General features: G+C 33.9%; 1 protein-coding gene across 1 annotated transcript; it reads right to left on the minus strand.

The window, feature by feature from the left end:
- Window positions 1–10,641: 10,641 nt before the first annotated feature.
- LOC120276500 (dehydrin COR410-like) lies at window positions 10,642–11,834 on the minus strand. Its single transcript, XM_039283255.1, has 2 exons — window positions 11,435–11,834; window positions 10,642–11,326 (listed from the first exon to the last, which is right to left on the minus strand). Exons 1-2 carry the CDS (start codon window positions 11,672–11,674, stop codon window positions 10,931–10,933), a joined length of 636 nt encoding a protein of 211 aa, XP_039139189.1. The 5' UTR covers window positions 11,675–11,834; the 3' UTR covers window positions 10,642–10,930.
- Window positions 11,835–18,795: the final 6,961 nt, after the last annotated feature.

The following is an 18,795-nucleotide window of genomic DNA, read 5'->3' on the forward strand; positions in this document are numbered from 1 at the left end:
AAAAGCCTTGCCAATGCCTCTCTAAACCTTAGCCGCAAGCCTCTCAAAAGTTGGAGAAGAGATGGAAAGAAGGATGCTGAAATCGGCTGAATCGCTGCTTTAAAAGGGCTGGAAACGGGCATCCACAAGGGCCTGTGGATGTTCCACATGCCTCTGTGGAATTTCCACATGGGCATGGGAAATTTTCACACGCCAGTGTGGATTCTCTAGAAATCTCATTTTCAGCCGGCTATGAATAGTACCTGCTACAGTAAATTATTGCATTATTTTACTACACTACCGGCCAGAAACACTCCTGAATCCATGTTTTTCATCGAGGTAACATAAACAGGCACACATTTATGCCGTAGATCGCATCGCTTCTTCAATAAATGGCCTCATTGGTAAACATCTTGCTATCAATGTACAAATCGGGATACTCGAATGTGACTGCCTCTGTGCCCCTCCAAATCATTGTAATTGCTTGAATACATGGAAGTTGGCACACATTCTCGTATCTTGAGCCCGACTTGTGTCTTTGCGTTTGTTCCTTCCCAAGATTTCATCAAATAGTGCATTCACGATCTACATTGGCTTCTTTCTTCAACATTTGGCTTCACAATCCTCCATGCATAAAAGTAACACAAATACACAAGTATTAGCGCTAAAACCTGATAAAAGTAATGCTCATCATAAGGAAAGAATACTTCGCATTCTTAACGCACAAGCACTTATCAACCTTGAAAGACGAACTTCATTCTCTTTGATGTATTGAGTAAGAAGAACCACAATGAATGGTGTAGGTTCTTCTTAAGCGGGTGGACGTTGCAACTGAGATAGAGGTGCCCTTAGTAGTTGCTCTACACCCTAACCTTGTCTTTGCTAACTTCAAGAAAAATTGGGGTGGTTCCTCCACCATGCATTGTAGGTGCTGCTATACGGGTTGTTCTAGTATCGGCTATTTTTGCCCCACATAGTTAACCTATTCTACTTGCTCGGCACTAGAAGCAGTAAGGGAGTAGCTTGGACTTGCCTGTGATCCCCAACTCTTACAACTAATACTGGAATCTGAGATGGTGACTGCATTACATCTAGTCTCTTGGTGATTTCCTCAACCTATGCTGCCAATGTAGTAATAGCATCCACTTTATAAGTACCGCCCACCTTGACAAGCTTGTTCCTCTTGTAACTCCATTGGTAGCCATTTCCTCGATCAAACTCTATGTGACACTTGGTTGCTTGCTGCATAGATAACCCCTGGATGCTGTATCAAGCATCTGCTTTGTTGTAATGTTAAGCCCCTTGTAGAAAATCTGAATTTGTATCTATTCCACTATACTATGTTGCGGGCATTTTCTTAGCAACTCCTTGTACCTTTCCCAAGTGGCGTACAAGGACTCAGCTCCATCTCCCAGATGGAGGAGATATCACTTCTTAACTTGGTGATCTTCACTAGTGGAAAGTAGCGTGTCAAGAATTTATCCGCCAACTTCTTTCATGTTGTAATTAACCCTTATGACAAGGAACTTAGCCACTATTTGACCCTTCCTCTCACAAAGAATTGAAAGAGTTTTAAACAAATTGCATCCTCAAACACGTTTCTTGCCTTAAAAAGTGTCATAGATTTCCAAGAAATTCTTCAAGTGTTCATATGGGTCTTCATCTTAAAACTCATCAAACTGGCACATCTATTGCACCATCTGGATAAAATTTGGTTTCAATTTGTTGTTGTTCGCCGTAACAGTGAGACGAACAATGCTAGAACCAGCATCATCCAAGTTAGGTTGTGCATAATCAGAAATACTCTGTTGTTGGTTTCCAGCTATCTTTTCTTCTTCACCCACTTGTATACTGACCTTAACTGACCCAATATAAAAACAAAATAAGCCAAACAAATTAAGAAAAGTAAAACAAAGATGTGTATGAAAGAATGATAAAAAAGAAAGAAAAGGAATATTCACAAAAGTATTAACAATATAAACAATGGCTAGATCACTAGATTCCTAATTTTTCTAAAAGTTGTCAGTCCCCGACAATGATGCCAAAAACTTGATTTTTACTCTTCGCAAGTGTACGAAACATTGCAAGAAATAAAGTGGTATCAGTCAAGGGTAGGGTTGTTGAACCACATGGATTGGGACTACTAGTACTGACTACGTACTGACTACTCTTCTAATCTCTAGCTAGTTAACAATAGATTAAGAAGAAATTAAATAAAGAAAGATAAAAAGGAAAGATGGAAAGATCAGGTGGATAAAAGTTGAGTTGTTTCACAGTGAGAAGTAATGCCTCGGACTAATTCCCAAGTGCATTAGTGTACTAACTTGCTTCCAATGACTATCAGGTACATTTTAAGGTTCTTGTGTGTGCTCACAAGCAATGTCATATCTATGACTCTTAAATACGTCGAGTTTTGCAAATGCAAAAAGTAATTACAACTACGGTAATCGACACACATCATGTTTTACAAGTACAACTATGCAAATCAAGCACATCAAGTTGTTTGATACAAGATTTAACATAAGAACTTATAAAACTCCATAGCTATTAAAAACAAGTAAATCAAAGCACACTAAGAAACATGATGCATAAGCCCAAAGCACCATAGAATGGTTAGTCCCTCATAGGCTTATACAAATGAGAAAATGAAAGATATACAAAATAATAACAATCCATGACTCCCTCTTTCAATCAAAATCTCCTCAATTGTACTCCATAGAACTTCTTCAATGGCTAAGCTCCACTTCTAAATGCACCTCCAAACTCAGCTTGAAATCCACTAGAACTGGTGGTAAAGATCGCTCATGGCCTCCTTCAATAGTCCAGAAGGGAAGAAGAAATCTCCAGCAAAAAAACACCCAATAATGTCATAGATCTGGGCTTAAAAAGCACTTTTTTGGGCCGTACACGGCCTAAGTATAGTTTTACTTACACCGTGCTTTCTTGGGAATTTAGCAAAAATAACTAAGTGTCAAGGTAGTGAAAGCACTAGTAGAGCATGATTGTGCTCAGCCTGTGCTCCATAGAAGCTCGACCATGAAAGGAGCAGAGAAACAATGCTTAATATTTTCTGAAAGGCAGTGAAAAGCACAGGGAGAAAGCATGGGCAAAGCACGATCGTGCTTTCTCTGAAACGTGCTTGTGCTATGGAAATAGTGGCCCTGCTTACATTTGTTGAGAGTTTCTTGTAAAGACATACAATAAGCATGGCTAATAAGCAGGACTATGCTTAGGCCGTGCTTAGCTTGAACACTTAGCAATTTACTTTCTTTTGGTGATTTTTCTGTTAAAACCTCTTCTGTTGTACTAAAATATGTCATTCTGCACAACAATAATAGAATATCTGGAATAACACCAAAATATACACAAATAATACTAAAAGATAAGAAAAAAAAAGGTAAATCAGAGGTAAATAAAATATAAAATAAAATGCACTCATCATTGATCAACCCAAATGACATTATAAGGAATTTAAAAGAGTCATAACGAGTCAAACATGTGGTCTTCAGCTTGTCTCCTCCGGCAATGCAGACTTGCCAGTAGCTTGAATAAAGATCTAACTTAAAGAATTATGTAGCTTTGGACAGATGATTGAACAAATCCTGAATAAGGGGCATAGGGTACTTATCCTTCATGGTGACCTTGTTCAATGCCAAGTAGTCCACACACAACTACAAGGAACCATCTTTGTTCTTTTGGAACAAAACCTACACACCAAAGGGAACCTTAGAAGCCTGAATGAAGGCACTATCAAGTAAACTTATGAGTCGTCACAAGAACTTAGCCACCTCCAATAGAGACATCCAATAAGGGGCCTTGGTAAGAGTTTTTCCATTAAGTATTAGACCTGATTTGGTGGTTGGCAGCCCACCGGAGTGGGAGTGTACAGGACAATTCAGGTGGCACAATGTCTTGAAATTCCTTCAAATCATCTGATATAAAAGTATGAATTTCACACACTAAATCATCTTTCACTTCCAACAAAGAAGCAACAAAAGTAGGGTTACCATGCTTCAACCCTTGTGTCACTCAATGGGTGGATAGCATCACATCCTTGTTTTTCTTGTCCTTTAGAACACAAGTCACAAAGCATATGGCTCCCTATCCATGATCAACAACCCACCTAAATGAGAAAGAATGGTAGTTTTGATGGCCTTCAAAAAGTCCATACCAATAATCATCTCAAAATCATCTAATGAAATAACTAACAAATCAACTTTTCTATACCAAACGCTAGGATGAATAGGCATGGCAAAAATCATTCACGTTGAGCATCATATTCCTATCCCGTTTATAACCAGAGTTTAGTGTCGTTAGTGAGATACATGCCGATTAGGAATACTTGCTCAAAATATGGGACTTTTTTTTATCTTTGAAGTATTGATCTAAGTCCCAAGGGAAATTTTCTAATATTTTGGCACTTTGAGCGGTATCAAAAGGAGATGGCTTTAGCACCTTCATACGTGAGGAACCTCTTGTGCGCCAAAGGGCATTGATCCCACCTCTTGAGAAAGGAGGCATTGAAAGCCACCACCTGAACCTTCGAAGTCATCACCTTAATCAAGTAATGCCACTCCCACAAGCCATCCAAAAGGTCCTCTATCCTTTGCAAATGAGAACCGAGAAGATCCTCGATGTACCCAATGACATGTTCTACAGGGTTCATCCTCTCCTCAAGCCAATCAAGCAGATTATTAGTTCCTCCTACTATCTAAAGTTTTCAAGAGCTTCTTAGCACAAAAAAATGCTCTAATACCAACTTCCTCGGACCTCCTGACGGACTCCTGATGAGTGTGTAAATTATGCAAATATATAAGCATGCAAATATGCAATTAATACTACAATTGGTCCATAATGCCGCAAATGTATGGGTCATCAAGTAATACCTCGTGGGTGAAAACGACAGATATATTTCCCCAGGGACGGTGAAAAAGGATCCTATTACTTCATTTTCACTTAATCAATAGCCTAATCATTTATGATGTCTTTAGTTTACTTGTACAACACTATTAAACATTACACTTGGAGATATCATTAAGCACACATGGAAGTAGTTGGGGGTATGCACGATAGTTATCTTGATTATTAATTATGATAGCCGTTAAGTGTCAATCGTGTTGTTGGATAGAACCAGGGGAATTCGAAGGCCTACTAGCCCCAAAAACCCTTGGTGACAAGGTCTAAATTATTGAAACTTAAGATGGAATCTCTTCCACCCCAGCCTCCTGTGTTTTCCTTAAGAGCGGGAATCCCACGAGAAGAGACCAATCAAATTCTAAGCTTAAGGGGCAATCAATCCCTAATCTAGAAACCTTGCTATGCCTAACCTCTTAGATCATACATAGATTTATCATGGCATGGGCATCATCAACATGGGGGCATAACCTCCTCATCCACATTGACAGTAATAATTAATTAAGAACATGCAATGATTATGAAAACTAGAACAATATATATTAATCAATCAAGATTCATAAATAATAATAGAGGGACCTAGACATATAATTCCCCTTGAATTAGGTTCTTATGGATCATAAAAAGCAAAGCATCAAAGCGCAAGAGAGCCACAAGACCAAATAAAGAATAAATAAGTGTTCAATGTATTCATAGACTAACTCCCTCCAATAGTTCTCCAAAGGTTGGGGACTAGAGGATCCCAAGATTGTCTGGATGACGTGTGTCACTTGCGCCCCTCTAGTGATAATCCTTAAAAATGCCTATCACACGTGATCTTCTCCGATGATGCTCATTGACGTACTCTTGAGAAATCCACCGGAAGTGACACACTTAAATCCAGCCACCCTACTTTATTCGGCAAAAGAGTCTCCTCAATTTAAGAGAAACCTAGGGTATTTATAATATCGGGTTCACCACGGCCTCACCATGGGCGTTGTGATGCACGTAGTGACTAAGTTGTTGTTTAGGCTCCAAATTGCGTCTTGACACGGTCTTTGGGTGTTATGTATCTTGATAACGGTCGTGATGGTATTCATAACGGCCATTGTGAGGTCGTGTTGCTTCTGTGTTGCTTATGGTGGTTCCATGTTGTCACGGCTTGATCACAGCAGTGGTAAGTATAGACAACAGGCGTGGTAAGTTTCCATAATGCCCGTTGTGAGTCATTGTGCAGCCTTGATGTAGCAACTTGGTTCATTTTGCTTTAAAACACCCTTGATTCCGCTTCTTTTTTCCTAAAACAGAAATAAAGGCAGTGGTGTATAAAAGAATGAAATTTCGTACTATTTTGGTGCTTAACATGTCAAACTCCATGCTAATTGAGGTGAAAATGATATAGAAAATATGATTAGTTTATCACTTATCACCTCCCCATCGTTTCTCAGCAATGTGTACGACACTTGGCCCCCTCTTGATGATATAGTGTCACCCTATTCATCCATCCTTATCCCTCTGCTACGGTGTAGCCTGATGTTACTATGCATGTAGGCAGCAAGGCCTTGGTTATGTGATGGCCATAACATGTATTAGACTTGATCATGTGCAAGCCAACCTTGGCCATATTGGGTTACCTAGGCTTGGTGTGTGAGGTTCTTGATGATGGGCTAGCCACCTAGCCCATGTGCTTGCTGATCACGTACCATGCTCTGACCCGCCATGCGTGGGGTTGCCTTGCATTTGTGAAAATTGCCAAGTTTAGCCTGCCAACCTCCATCCGCTTTGTCAAGTGCCTGCTTACCAGCGCCCACTCTCACATGCCGCAAAGTAAGGTTGCAAAATGAGTCGAGCTGAGTTGAGCTTGGACATGCTCAAGCTTGGTTCACCACTATGTTAATCGAGCCAGAGCTGAGCTCGAGCCTACTTTAATTAAGCCTGAGCAGAGCCCAAGCTTACTTGAACCAAGCCCAAGCCAAGCTAGAGCCTACTTCCAACTTTATGAAATTATGAGGCTCTGACTTGTCTTATTAGTTTGATAAAGCTCTGTCATTTTTCATAAAGAGTAAATTATTATTATTTAAAAAATATATTGTTTTAAAAATAATAAACGTTCTTATAATAAAAATTATAAATTAATCTTATCTTTTGCTTAGATTTATACTAAAATAACATGTAATTTTTTTGCAATAGATTATTATTAATGATCCTGTATACAACTATTTAATATTACTATAAATGACTCTATAAATACTTTACGTAAATGAGTTTATTAATGATACTATAAACAGTTCTAGTAATGATTCTTAGAAATAATTATTATAAATGAGCTTGTTAATGATAATATGAATGAGCCGTTTAACGATTCTTATAAATGAGTTTTTAATGATATTATAAATGAGTTGTTCACAAGTCTTAATAAGCAAAGCTTAGTGTTGTTCATGCTACCCTCTTTTACTTTATGAGCTTAGAAATTGCACTTAAGAATTACTCATTTACCATAATAAGAAAGTTGAACCAAGCCCTTATTAATGAGTCGAGCCTTTGAGCTTTTAACAAATACATTAGTTCATTTACAACCCTACTTAAGTAAAAAACACATATTTAGTAGGCTCATTTAGTGAGCTTGCAAGTAGGCTCATTATCAGGCTTGTTTAGCATGCTCAATTAGTAAGCTCATGACCAAGCTCATTTAGTAGGCTCATTTCTAGGCTCGTGAGCCTGCTCATGGGATGATAAATGAGCAGGCTCATGAGCATTAAGAAGTCAGGCAATATGTGGCTCGAGCTTGGCTCAAGTAATTTTTCAAACTCAAAAGTCAAGCTTAAGCTCGACTGCTTCATTTTCATTTTTTTTTTCACTTTTGTTTTGTTTTTTGCTTTGTTTTTGTTTTGTTGTCAATTTTTTTTGAAAACAAAATTATATTTGAACACACTAACTATTATGAATTTTTTTAAAAACCGACACTTTTAGCTAGCACAAAATTATTCTGACTTTTTTTTTAATCATTTTTTTCAAGCTCATATTTTTATATATTCTCTTAAAAAAGTTTAGTTAATTTCATGTTAGTTTTCTTGATTGTATTATTAAATAAAATTAATAACATAGATTAGTATTGTATAGCTAAAAAATATCTCATAAAAATTGCACCATTTGAAACTAAAAAATTTATACATGTTGATAATCTTTCAATAATCTAGTTGCAATTTAGGGCTTGTTTGGATGAGCTTTTGGAAAACCCAGAAGTGCTTTTTTATAAGTTAAAGCACTCGGGTTCAAAGATTGTTTAGTATGAGCTTTCTGCAGCAGTAGTCAGAAAAGTGAAAAACAGCTTTTTCGGGAAGCTAGTGATGAGTAGCTCGAAAAAGTGCTTTTTTTAAACTTATTTTTGACACACTTTCTGTAAAAAGTCAATACAAACACAAAAATATAAAAAAAGTCTTAACTTACTCCTGGAAAAGCACTTTTTCCAGAAGCACTTCTATTAAACTTAAAAAAAGTGCTTTTTTGAGAAGCCAACCCAAACAAGGCCTTAATCTCTAACATGAGCCATTTGTTGTAGCTTATTTGGTGTTAGTTAAAAACTAGAAAGAAGATGTGGGGTTTGTTGAACAACTAAAACCAAATTTTGGGGGTTTACCTTAAAAAATTTATATATATATATATATATATTTAGATCGGACCTATCTGATTTTTAAAAAAAATAATGGGGGAGGAAATGCTATAAAGACGTAGTTATAAATTCTTTTAGGATATTAAGTAAAAAGTCAATAGCTCAAATAAGAGACTTTTACATATATTTTTTCGGAAATATATATATATATATATATATATATATCCTACTTTATAAAAATCAAAGATCAAACAAGAATTTTCACAAATACTTTTTAAAATATAATTTTTTATACTGTATAAACCAATTTCTAAAATATCATTAGGTCAAATAATAATTTTCTTATAAATATTTTACTTAAAAAATATGTTTTTAGACTATTAGTATTAATTGGTAAAAAAATGATATTTTTTAAAAACTAAATGTTGAAAACCAAAAGCAGAGAGAGAGAGAGAAGAGAGAGAGAGAGAGAGAGGAGAGTAGCAAATGAAAAGGTTTGAAAATGTTTTAAAAAATTTAAAAACATAAAAATTTTGTTTTTTTAGAAACATGAGAATTGTTATTAAAACTTTTTAAAACAAAAATAAAATATTAAACATGTTTAATACTTTGTGGCCACGGTCATGAGCCAATGCATGTTGCCTAGTCCGAGAGGCTGTGTGAATGCGCGCTACTTGCCAGACTGCCTCCCTCGCTCGATTAGGCTGCCCCACCAGAGCTTAGCAGCCACCCCGTACCCAAGTCATTTGTCAGGTTTCAATCACTTGGGTCATGACCGAGTATAAGGACCACAACTCTTACACCTATCACCTCGCACAAAGAAATTATAACTTGAGCTCCAAGGAGTACATATGTGAAAAATCTAAAGATTTGGAGAAAAACAAATCAACAATTCAAAAGAAGTATATTCCGTTTCCTTTTCGGGGAGTAGTTTGTGAGACTAGACAAGAAGAAAGTCAAGCAGTCAGCAAATTAACAAGTCAAAAAAACTTCAACAAAAAATCATAGAGGATTAAAACACCTTGGGATGATATTTTTAGTCTTTACAGACTTTCCTTAGTGTTCAAGAAATTAATCAAGCAGAAGTAAATCATATGTACTCCATGAAAGCAATAAACATTATTTTATTTTATTCTTCTTATTTGAAATTTTTTCTAATTTGTTATTCATTTTGTTCTAATTCCAATCAGACAGGTGAGGAGAGGAGAGAAGAGGAATTGAGAAAGGAGGAAATTGATTGAAAACTTTGAATAACTAAAGCCGGATTTTTGTAAAAACTGTTTTGTTTTTTCAAATATGGGAATTGGAATGAATATGAAATAGAATCTTAGGTAGAATTCTTTCTTTTTCACATTTATTTCCGACAATTGGGTTTTATAGCGACTAGTTGCCTTCAAAAAACTCTTTGTTTAATTATTCTAGTTCCTTATAATGAGAACTTAAAATAAATGAATTAATATGTAAAGAAATAAAGATAGTTGTGGCATTTAAAGAAATTTGAAAAAGCATATTAAAGAAATAAAAGAGTGGTCCTGAAATTGTTTATCAAATTCAAGTGAGAGGTTCTTTTCTTGGTATCTATGTGGGGGTAAGAGACATTAATTTGTTTTTTTTTTTTTAAATCGAGTTTGAACTTGAATTCATCAAATTAACCATTATACTTAACCGTAATTAATTGTTGCACTTATATTCTAAAGCTAACAACTTGTTTAATCATTCTGCTGCTCATTTCCCATTAAAGAATCAACCTTGTTGATGTTTGAGTTCTTAGACATTGGTTAAGTATATCCGATACGAGAACAACTTTTTTTTCAAAAAAAAAAAAAGGTAAAGCAAGCAATTTCAAACTTGCATTTCTTTTTTCAAAACATCTACATCAATATTGCATCAAACCAGGCTATTTATCACTTTTTTTTACAAAGAAAAAAAAAACAAATACATTATAATACACACAGTTAACAAATATATAAACATAACCAACGCATCATATAAACAGATGACAAAATAATTTCTACTTCAATTTTTTTTATTATACAAGATATATACCAAACACGCGTGATATCTCAAATACAAGAACATCATAATCAACCATAACAAAATCAGGCAATTAAGGCCCCATGCAGGTCCCATGCATGATTCATCCATCAACAACCACAATAAAGAAAGAAAACAAAGCTGTAGGGTACATCCCTAACAGCAAATACTTGATGATAACAGATAAGCACAATACTATTTACTTTCACTTTTTTCTTTACAAAAACAGCAAACCCTTCATAAACACACTCTCATTAAAGCACATAAACATCATCAACAACAACAACAACAATACCAACAACAACTCCACAAAAGCAAAAATATAAAACAAAACAACCAAGCCCCCAGCATTCACATAAACCACTGGGGTACATTCCAAAACACCAAACAGGAAAACAAAAGAAGGAATTAAACTTACTGAGTAGGAGGACTGTCCTCCCCACTGTTCTTATGATAACCAGGCAGCTTCTCCTTGATCTTCTCCAAGAACCCCTTCTTTTCCTTGTTCTCATGTCCTTCTTCAGGATGATGCTGTTCTTTAGTCTCTGGCAATACTGCAGCCTCCTCAGCTGGTTTCTTGCTTTGCATGGGGAGCTTCTCCTTGATCTTCTCCAAGAATCCCTTCTCCCCATCCACCTTCTCCACTTTGACAGTTGTATCCTCCTCAACAACAGCAGCCACAACCTCCACCTGTTCACCTTCCTTCTTCTCCTCTTTGTCTCCTGTCAGCTTCTCTTTGATCTTCTCCTTCAGCCCCTTCTTTTTCTTCTTCTTCTCTCCGTCCTCGCCTACTTCTTCTTCATCACTAGACTGTTTTAATTTCAATCAGAAAAAGAAAAAAAAAACCATAAAAAGTAAATATTTAGTCATAGAAAAATTAATATCAAACATGGCTACATATATATATATAAAGCTTACTGAGCTAGAGCTGGAGCTGTGAGATCTGTGGAGTTTCTCAAGAAGACCAGGTTTCTTTTCTTCATCCTCTGATTTCTTTGGCTCTTCATCCACCACATGCACTTTCTCCATCTCACTGACTAAGACTTGCTGTTCCTGAACTTCTTCATCCTTCTTAGTGAAGTGATCAAACAAGCCTCTGTCCTGAACTTGAACCTCTTCAACTCCTCCTTCAATTTGCTGCTTCTGTTCTTCTGCCATTCTGTTCAAGAAATAATAATAACAAAATTCTCAAGTGTGTATTGTTTTAGAGAAATATGTTTGGTAGTGAGTGATGATGGAATGAGAGAGTGGATGGGGTGTATGTTTGTTTATATAGAAGGAGAAAGTGAAACTTGATATGAAGGTGGTGGTGGTGGAGGTGGTGGTGCAGTGCTATAACGACGTGCAGTACGCGTTACCAACGCAACCAAGGAAAGTATGTGCATTGATAATAAAGAAAAGAACAAAATAAAGGCAATAAATTAAATATAGTGTGGGGTCTCCAACGGATGACTCTGGAATCCGGAGATTTTTATTATTAATTAATGTTTTTACATGCCACCTCCTAAATAATACATAAATTATATGCCACCTCCTCATAACTAGTATGTTTTTAATTTTTAGAAAGATCAAAACAAACCACTTTGCGTGAAGTTTCAAATCATGTACGTATCTTTTATCAATAATAATGTAAAATATCATATGTAAGAAAAGAAAATATTTAATTTATTTCTGTGCATTTTCTTGTGTTAAAAACCCCTGCTCTTTTATCAAAATAGATTATTTTCTTATTTTGCATAAATTATTTTTTAATTATAAATATTAAGATGATGTATCCTGTGATTCATACATTTAAAAAAAAAAAAAAAGCAAACTTTGAAATTAATACATCCAATAGCATCATTCACAAATAAATATTTTAATTTTCAGGGTGTACAAGGAAAAACAAAACGCTATTATTAAAGGAAAGAATTTAAATGGGGATGGCGACCTAGTGATGGGGGTTATGTATTGTGTTGCCGACAGCCAGTGGGGTCATGACACGTGTAAGGATTACGTTCGTGAAGGATGGAGTGGTGGTCTATTTGAATGGACTGATCTGGAAAGGTCGGTGCCAGTTCCACGTGTAACTTATCGTAACGCTCAACTATGCATGGGGTCGGTCGGTACCTTGTCTCGCGGAGCATCTTATGTAAGTTACATCGTTTCTTTTGTTTCATAGGGTCACGTGAGTCCAGAGACGAAGAGTTGGGACTGTTTGTTGAGCTCTCTTTGGATTCCTCTACCGTTCAAGATTGGCGTACTTCTTCTTGCCTTTTTATTTATTTATTTATTTATTTGTAATGTTGTGCGTCAAACTTTTCGTTCTTGGGGAGATGAGGGTGGTGGGTGTCGGTTAATTGTCGGTTTTCATTTTAATGTTTAAGTTATTGGTGTTATAGTTGGGCAAGACAACGTTAGAAGTACGTATGTCACGTGACTCTTTGAGTACATTTTCTTGGTCGATTAAAATTAAATTGTCGTTTCATTTTTGTAAAATGTGGACGATTTATTTTCCTTCAATTACGTCTCACCAATGGAAATTAATTAAAAGCTATTTCATGAAGAAATAAAAGTATAAGGTTAATTAGAGGAAACTTATTTATGTCAGTTGATTAAGTTTTGATTTAAGTAATACTAATTTAAAGGAAATATTTTAAATTTAAAATATTTTTTTATCTTTTTATTTTTTTTAATAGTGATAAAAGACATGTAGGTATGGCAAATAACCCTAAACACCTCAAAGTATATCCTGAGAAATTTAAAATATATTCTATTTTTAATTATATTTATTAGCTTTAAAATTTATAAAGATATAATAACAAAATCCAAAAAATCGCTATCCATTTAGAACGTTTCAAGTTAAAGACACATAATTCAAATAAACAAATTGAAAGTTTCAGACAAACCCACCAGTGATGGTCGAATTAAAATGTGTTACACTTCTTAGATTATTATTATTTATTTATTTATTTTTGTTAAATTTTAATTAATTATTATTATACATGATTTTTATTTTTAGTGCACTCATGTACAGGTTAACAATTGAACCGACAATGATATATCATGTCTTTCATTGTCTAATGAATCAATATGCCATTGAGTTTGTGTCTAATAGGCTTATGAACCAATTTATTGCATTTTGACTAAGCTAACTAATTTTCATATCTAACCGAAGTGACCTTGATATACTCCAATATTTTTTTTGGGCTTTGATCTCCTAATCCTAACGGGGTAGATTTTGACACTTGGAATAATTTGAACCGTTGACATACTATAGCTAATGTGGAATTCATTGAGTTTTAAAATGCCACACAAAGCATATGAAATATATATCTTCAACTTTCAAAATTTAATTTTTTGTATTATTAATATTTTTTCATGTAAAAATTTATTTTATCTTAATTTTTTATTTACTCAAAATTTTAAATATAAATGTATTTTGGGGAAAATGTGCAAAAATAAATCTTTGATGTTATAATTTAATTATTTTGATCCCAAATTTTATTTTATTTTAAATTTAAACTTGCTAAAAATTGTAGATACAAAAGTATTTTGAAAAATTCGAACATTCCCAAGTTCAGTATTATGTAATATGAGTTCCCAACCAAACATGATTATTATAAATTACTATAACATTTCTAAGGATATAGCTTTATGGTATTATTACCACACTAATCTTATTACGTGATGATATATCATTATTGCGAACCAAACTGTCAACGATTCAAATAAATAATACGTGGTAATATTTGCATAGATACACACACAAAGCATATGAAACATATAAATAATAGAAATTTATGATTCGCAAGAGTTAGAATTGGAATATATATTCAGAAAAAAGCTTGTAACATGGGCCTACTAAAAATGAAAAATATTAAAAAATATAATTAGTATTAAATTATAAGAAGATAGAAATAAAAATGATAATATTTATAATTTCTAAATACATGAGATTATGAAGTTGAACTACACGTGTTAAGTTTCGGGATATTAGCTCTAGGAAACTGATTCTACAAAAAAAAAACTCAAAATAGCATTGAACTGAGCACGTTCTAACTTATAAATATGCTCTTCTCGAGTTTGTTTCATTTGATGAAATCACTCAATGAGCTCAACTGATTGTCTACTTGAGGCAATATAGTTGCTGCTACTTGTATGTCCATAATAGCTTTTAGGTATTTGACCCACAATCCAACCTCTTTTACTTATTCATATATCTCTTTTATAATAACTTTATTGAAAATATCATTTTCAACCATTTGCATACGCCATCAAGTCCTTGATATTCAGTTAACTTCTCATTTGTCTTCTCCTATATAAAAATTTTTAAAAATAAAATAAAGAAATAATAAATTTTAAAGCAAAGAGAAAAATATAGAATAGTGAAAAACTAATTATTACCATAATTTGTTCAATTTCTAGGTGTACTTGGGATCCATCTTATTTTATGAGTTGCTTTGAAAAATTCAAGATGCCCTACTTTTCTTCCACTGCTAATCTCTTACAGGTAATTAAACACACACTAATGTTAGAGAAAGCAGAGATTGAAGAAGAATTTAGTGGATTTTGAGGCGAGTAGAACACTGTCTTTTAAGAATTTATCGCCCTCAGGTCTGCACCAGGTTTTGCAACAATTCCCTCAGGATACAACAAAATTCCAAGATCAAACTTTGCAGAAAAGTAATAATCTTCTTTGAGAACTTTTCTATATTTAAAGAAGGTGAAGAGGTGTGAACAACGGTTGAATTTTTTTTTTTTCTGTTAGAGAAAACAACTGCCATCTCTTCGTTAAAAAAATAATAATAATAATAAATCTTAATTCAACCCAAGATGCCCAAGTGCCCATTCATAGATTAAATAAATAAATATATAATTATAATAATAAATATATATAAATATATAATTATAATAATAAATATATATAAATATATATATATATATATTGGAGGGCCTACTTGCACTTTTCTCAAATTCAATTATTTAATTTCTTTATTATCTTGTATTATATAAATATATGCCCGTTCTTCTCTTTAACCAATGTGAGACTAAACTATTCACACATACTATACTAACAATCCCCCACTTAGTATGTGTGAAATTGATATAGTCATATTATAGCTAAATGCATTTATAAAGGTAACTTTCGTTTTAAACCTTTATGCAGTGTAAGTAATTCAAGAATTTAGCAAAATCACAAGTGACTGAAGTTTAAACTGTGATTCTATCTGCCAAATTGGAATTGTCACACATGTTTCGCTAGTAATGACATTCAAAACATAAGTTCTCAATCAAATGAAAAAACAACACTATTAAGGCCATGTGCTCCATCTTGACTTCATAAAATTTTACAAAGTTTACATAACTTTGATAGAAGCGGCACCACTTCTCAATTTTATATAGGTGAAGTTTTGCTTCATTAAGAGTGTTTAATTACTACACTCACCCTCTGAATGACCATGGTACTAATTTGTTAATCAGCAAAACCTAGTACTCAAAACACTTATCACTAACTTGTTATTACCCTTTAAACTTCTAAATCAGTGGTAATACTAAAGTAAAAGTTGGGTTCCTATTAATGATAAGTTTAGCTGAAAGGTCGTAGACCCATCTCAGCAGCAGTATTTCGTACTAAATCTCTTGGTAGAGCTTTAGTTAATGGATCTGCTAGATTCTTGCAAGATCTCACATAAGTTATGGTAATAGTACCATCAGTTATCAATTGTCTTACAAATTCATGCCTTAGACCTATATGTCTTGACTTACCATTATATATTTTATTGAGCGCTCTTGACATAGTTGCTTGACTATCACAGTGCAAAGAAATGGCTGGCATTGGTTGTGGCCACAACTTTATGTCTAATAACCAGTTTCTCAACCACTCTCCTTCCTTGCCTGCTGCTGCTAAGGCAATAAATTCAGACTCCATTGTGGAGTGTGTTATACATGTTTGCTTCTTTGATGCCCAGGAGACAGCTCCGCCTCCTAATGTAAAAATCCATCCACTAGTTGACATTTTGTCACTAGTACTTCTTATCCAACTAGCATCAGAGTATCCCTCTAATACAGCGGGAAAACTATCATAGAATAAGCTCAGGTTTTTTGTCCTCTTAAGGTATCCTAAAACTCTTTTTATTACATTCCAATGTAACACACCTGGATTTTTAGTAAATCGTGATAATTTACAAACTGCAAAAGCTATATCAGGTCTAGTACAATGCATAGCATACATAAGACTCCCTATAGCACTAGCATATTCTAGTTGAGCTATTGCTTTTTCAGGATTTTCAGTCAAATTAATGGAAACATCATAAGGAGTATTTGCTTCTTTAATATTCAAATGATTAAACTTAATTAACACTTTCATAATGTAATGAGATTGACAGAGTGCAAAACCCCCACTATGTCTTTTAACTTGGACACCTAAGATTGTATCTACCTCACCTAAATCTTTCATTTGAAAATTTGAGGATAGATATGCCTTAGTGTCATTTATTCCTTCCATGTTAGTACTAATGATTAGCATATCATCAACATAGAGACATAGTATTATACCAGAATTATTAGTGAACTTAGAATAAATGCATCTATCCGAACTATTATGCTTAAAACCATATTGTAGAATTACAGAATCAAACTTCTCATGCCACTGCTTTGGTGCTTGTTTTAGTCCATACAAGGATTTTTTTAGTTTGCACACTTTTTTGTTCATTTCCTGGTAGAATAAAACCTTCAGGTTGTTTCATATATACCTATTCATTAATCTCACCATTTAAAAATGATGTCTTAACATCCATTTGATGAACTTGTAAATTATAAATAGATGCTAATGCAAATAACACTTTGATAGAAGTAATTCTAGCAACAGGAGCATATGTGTCAAAATAATCAATTCCTTCCTTTTGTTTAAACCCTTTTGCCATTAATCTTGATTTAAAAATATTTCCATCTTTAATTTTGAATACCCATTTGCAACCAATTGGCTTACAACCCGGGGGTGGATCAACCAAAACCCATGTTCCATTAGACATAATAGAATCCATTTCATCATTGATAGATTCTTTCCAAAATGCCGAGTCTCTTGAAGCAAGAGCTTCTTTATAAGTTTTAGGAGTTTGATCTTCTTCTATATTTAATAAAATAGGAATTTTATTTGTTATTTCAGTTCTTGTACCTTCGACTAAAAAGAGTAAAGCTTGAGAAGAAATAAAATCAGGATGAAGGTTCTTTTCTTTTCTAGTTCTTTGACTTTTCCTTGGTTCAACTTCTTCGACTGTGCTAGTTCTTTTAATTTTCTTGTTATGATTATCTAATGTATTAGGAGTTGACTCACTTGTGGAATTATAACAAAATTTATTTTCAATAAATTGAGCATCTCTGGATTCCACAATGACATTAGATTCTAAGTCTAATAATCTATAGGCTTTAGAATTTTCAGCATACCCTATAAAAACACTCTTTATAGCTCGTGGCCCTAATTTAGTCCTTTTAGGATCTGTTACTCTATAAAATGCTAGACAACCCCATACACGAAAATAACTTAAATTTGGTTTTCTGCCATTCCATAATTCATATGGAGATGTCTTTGTCACTTTTGAGGGAATTCTATTATGCACATGACAAGCACTTAATAATGCTTCTCCCCAAAGAGAATGAGATAATTTAGCACTTAGCAACATTGCATTTACCATATCAACAAGGGTTCTATTCTTTCTTTCAGCCAATCCATTCTGTTGTGGAGTGTAGGGTGCACTTCTTTGATGAATTATTCCATGTTGTTCACAAAAGGAATTAAATTCTGTTGGAAAATATTCTCCACCTCTATCACTTCTAAAGATTTTAATTCGTTTTTCTTTCTGATTTTCAACATTAGCTTTAAATAATTTAAATTTATCAAAGACTTCATCTTTATGTTTCATAAGATAGACATGAGTGTATTTAGAGTAGTCATCAATAAAAGTGGCAAAGTACCTATTCCCTCCTCTAGTCAAATGTCCATTTAACTCACATATATCAGAATGTATAATTTGTAACAATTCAGAATTTCTTTCTATTCTAGGAAAAGGTAACTTAGTCATTTTTGCTTGAATACAAATTTCACATTTATCATGATCACTGTTTACATAAGATATATATCCATGTTTTTGCCATAAACTTTAGTGATTTAAAAATTAACATGTGCTAAAGCGTGAATGCCATAAAGTAATTGATGAATCAATCATATAAGCGAGAAACTTTCTCGAGTATTATTAATATTTGGAGTTACAGAAAGTTTAAACATTCCATCACAAGCATAT

This window comes from Dioscorea cayenensis, chromosome 14 (assembly GCF_009730915.1).
Source record: "Dioscorea cayenensis subsp. rotundata cultivar TDr96_F1 chromosome 14, TDr96_F1_v2_PseudoChromosome.rev07_lg8_w22 25.fasta, whole genome shotgun sequence".
Classification (NCBI taxonomy): domain Eukaryota; kingdom Viridiplantae; phylum Streptophyta; class Magnoliopsida; order Dioscoreales; family Dioscoreaceae; genus Dioscorea; species Dioscorea cayenensis.

Bases quoted from the DNA above. Each gene is read 5' to 3' on its own strand.
- LOC120276500 (XM_039283255.1), bottom strand. From the start codon at position 11,674: ATGGCAGAAGAACAGAAGCAGCAAATTGAAGGAGGAGTTGAAGAGGTT. The intron at 11,327-11,434 runs GTAAGCTTTATA...AAATTAAAACAG, and splicing joins ACAGCTCCAGCTCTAGCTCA to TCTAGTGATGAAGAAGAAGT.